General features: G+C 36.6%; 1 protein-coding gene across 1 annotated transcript in view; it reads left to right on the top strand.

Annotated features, from left to right (window-relative positions):
- Positions 1,113–1,512, top strand: part of LOC109824305 (MLO-like protein 4) — a 16,719-nt gene continuing 16,319 nt past the window's right edge. Inside the window, 2 exon segments of the mRNA XM_020390869.1 lie at positions 1,113–1,506; positions 1,509–1,512. The exon segment at positions 1,509–1,512 is cut by the window's right edge and continues 128 nt beyond it. Of these exon segments, the coding sequence (XP_020246458.1) occupies positions 1,473–1,506; positions 1,509–1,512 (38 nt within the window). The 5' untranslated portion in view covers positions 1,113–1,472.

Genomic DNA, 1,512 nt, shown 5'->3' on the forward strand with positions numbered 1-1,512 from the left:
CAATTGAGCTCTCAATTTCTGAAAATATTGCCCCAATTAATCCATTTCTATTCATAATCCTTTGCATCCAAACAATACCAATGCAAACTTAAATATAATTGTCATTGTTATAATCAAATAAAATCAAACTTTATAGAATCTGTTATGATTTCTAAGCAAGAGCACATTATCATGATTCTAAGCAAGAACACTCTTTTTATGATTACTGTAGGATTCGAAGAACCAAAATCGTAGATATACCCAAACTGATGTTGACCAAATAACTCATGATATTTGAATAAAATTGATAAATGAAGATTAAATAAAAGGCTAAAATTACCCAAATTATAGTTATATGGCTTATTAGGAGCACAAAAAAAATACAGAAATTTCAAGGAAATATACACCATCATTATATTTCAATTTCATAAAATTAACATGCAACAATTACATTTACCAAATTTGACCAAAATCATAGTAAATGTTTAAAAAAATCACAAATATGATAGAATATACCTAAAATAACTAGATTTGTCGAAATCAAGCAAGAAGACCAGAGGTTCCCCAAGAAAGGTCAGGCCTTTTTCAAGATCTAACAATAATCTCAAAAGCCCTAAATTAAGACTTGCATCAAAAAACCCTAAAATTTTAAGATCTATCAATCAGATCTCAAAAAATCGCAGCCATTAGAGAGGGACGACGATACAAAGAAGAGGGAAAGTGAGGTGCAATGGAGAAAAAGTGAAAATTAAGCCGCGAGAGAGGAGATGGAAGTTGGAGCAGCGGTGATTGTAGGGTTTTCGCTCAAAGAGGCCAGTAAAGGGAGTCGTACATGAGCCCTATTTTTTATGGGGAAAAAAACTACTTTTCCAGCCCATTTTCGAGCTATAAGATCAGAAATGGGAACACCTCCTCTCTCCTACATGTAATAGTTTTCACACCCATATTTTTCCTACTTTTTTCTCCAACCAAACACATAAAAAACAAAACAAAACAAAAGAAAAGAAAAAAGAAAAAAACCAAAACTGACAGCCACAAAGCATGAAAAGAAGTTACGATAGTTTTGTTTATGCGAACCAAACAACGCATGATAGACTCGTAACACCAAAGAGCCTACCCGTCATAATGGAACTTCCTTTGGCTCAAATAGTTAAAAATCAAACAAATAAACCCAAAAAATAAAAAAATAAAAAAAATTTATACCTACATCCATACCCGTATCCAAATAGTATACGAACAATACGCAGACAGAACACCGACACGGAGATGTGATGGAACCGGGATCCGGCAACAACCCCACGCCCTCCTAAATTTCGCACGTGCCCCCACGATCTTCTTCTCCAACAAGGGGGAACACCGACATTAAAAAACTCTGCCCTCGCCCTCTCGCTTCCAGCGCCACTGTCCCCCACCCCGAAATCTTAAGATCAAAACTCAAAACCAATGGACCGATCTCAAATAGAGAAGACCAAGATCCAGCAGCATCAGCAGCGATGGGCGAGGGCCGATCCCTTGCCGAGACTCCGACGTGGT

This window comes from Asparagus officinalis, chromosome 9 (genome assembly GCF_001876935.1).
Source record: "Asparagus officinalis chromosome 9, Aspof.V1, whole genome shotgun sequence".
Lineage (NCBI taxonomy): Eukaryota > Viridiplantae > Streptophyta > Magnoliopsida > Asparagales > Asparagaceae > Asparagus > Asparagus officinalis.